Genomic DNA, 1,507 nt, shown 5'->3' on the forward strand with positions numbered 1-1,507 from the left:
ATTGCTTGATTTTAAAATTTAAGGAGGAATTGTGAACTACCCTAAACATAAAAGATAAAAAATGTTTTAATCCTAAGTTTGTTTTTTTGTTTGTTTGTTTGTTTTTTTTTTTTTTTTTTTTTTTTTTTTTTTTTTTTTTTTTTTTTTTTTTTTTTTGGGTTTGTTTGTGCAAAACTGTGTTTTTACTTAAAATTTTGCATAAAGAAAACAAAATACAAAAATTCAACCTAAGAAAAACGTACTCGAAATAGTGAATTTTGGATCATCAAAAATTGACTAATAAAAAAAAGATTCGAGAAACATAAAGAATGACACAATATTTTCATAATACCTTTATAACTTTATTATATTTTACTTTGATTTACTATATTGTGACAACAATAAGATGTCTTAACATTTTCACAAGAGAAATTTTATGTCCACAACATTTTCATTGCAAATCATAAATAATAGGTTGTTACGGGTTGTTATTGGTGGGCAAAATAGTAATTTCATTGGTAAGTTTATATTAGAATAAGAATTTACCATCTAAGATTTGTTATGAAAATGTTGTGGATGTAACACTTTTTTTTTTTTTTTACAATACCTTTATTTTTAGTTGTGGTTAGTTTTAGTGTGATATTTTATTATTTTATTTTGACATATAAGAAATTAACACCTCAACAATTGTGAAAATATTATGGAAATTTATTGTGTTAATATTTTATTATTATTATATAAGCAAGCTAAACGAAGATATTACCAATGAAAAAAAAAAGCAAAAAGAAGAAGAAGAAGAAGAAGAAGAAGAAGTTGCATGTAACAATGGGAATTTCAAGACATTTTCATTACAAATCATAAATAGTAGTATTTTGTTACGGGTTAGTGGGCAATAAAAGTAATTTCATCATTGGTTAGTTTAAATTAAAATAACAATTTACCACATAAAATTTGTTATGAAAATGTTGTGAAAAATGTTGTGGATGTAGTATTTTTTTTTTTTTTTTCACAATGCCTTATTTTTTAGAAATGATATGTCCACAATATTTTTACAATACTTTCACAACAAATTCTAAGTAGCAGGTTGTTACTGGTTGTTATGGGTGAGCAAAAAAATCATTTAAATTGTGAATTCAAATTAAAACCGATAACAACTTGCCACTTATAATTTATTTTGAAAATGTTGGTTTCAATATGATATTTTATTATTTTATATTCACATAAAAAATTAACACCACAACAATTGTGAAAATAGTGTGGCAATTTGTTGTGTTAATATTTTATTATTATTATTATATAAGCAAGTTAAAAAAAAAAAAAAAAAAGAGAGAGAGAGAGAGAGAGAGAGAAAGGCAAGTAACAGTGGGATTGAACAAACCAAATTACCATAACACAAGCACTGTAGAGCTATACCATTCACGCTTTTTATGTATAGAAAAAAAAAAGACTTACGCATGTGTGTACCCCTCAACATATAATTTTAATGGGGTAAATTTCCTGCCTTAGGGTTTTTTTTTTTTTTTTTTTT

At 24.1% G+C, this 1,507-nt stretch overlaps 1 protein-coding gene across 1 annotated transcript in view; it reads left to right on the plus strand.

Annotated features, from left to right (window-relative positions):
• Positions 1–1,078: 1,078 nt before the first annotated feature.
• LOC136067905 (uncharacterized) overlaps positions 1,079–1,507 on the plus strand; it is a 6,389-nt gene continuing 5,960 nt past the window's right edge. The window contains exon 1 of the mRNA XM_065774343.1: positions 1,079–1,082. Coding sequence (XP_065630415.1) covers positions 1,079–1,082 — 4 coding nt within the window. The remainder of the gene's footprint in view (positions 1,083–1,507) is intronic.

The sequence above is a fragment of the Quercus suber genome, unplaced genomic scaffold, assembly GCF_002906115.3.
Source record: "Quercus suber isolate HL8 unplaced genomic scaffold, Cork oak 2.0 scaffold_91, whole genome shotgun sequence".
NCBI lineage: Eukaryota > Viridiplantae > Streptophyta > Magnoliopsida > Fagales > Fagaceae > Quercus > Quercus suber.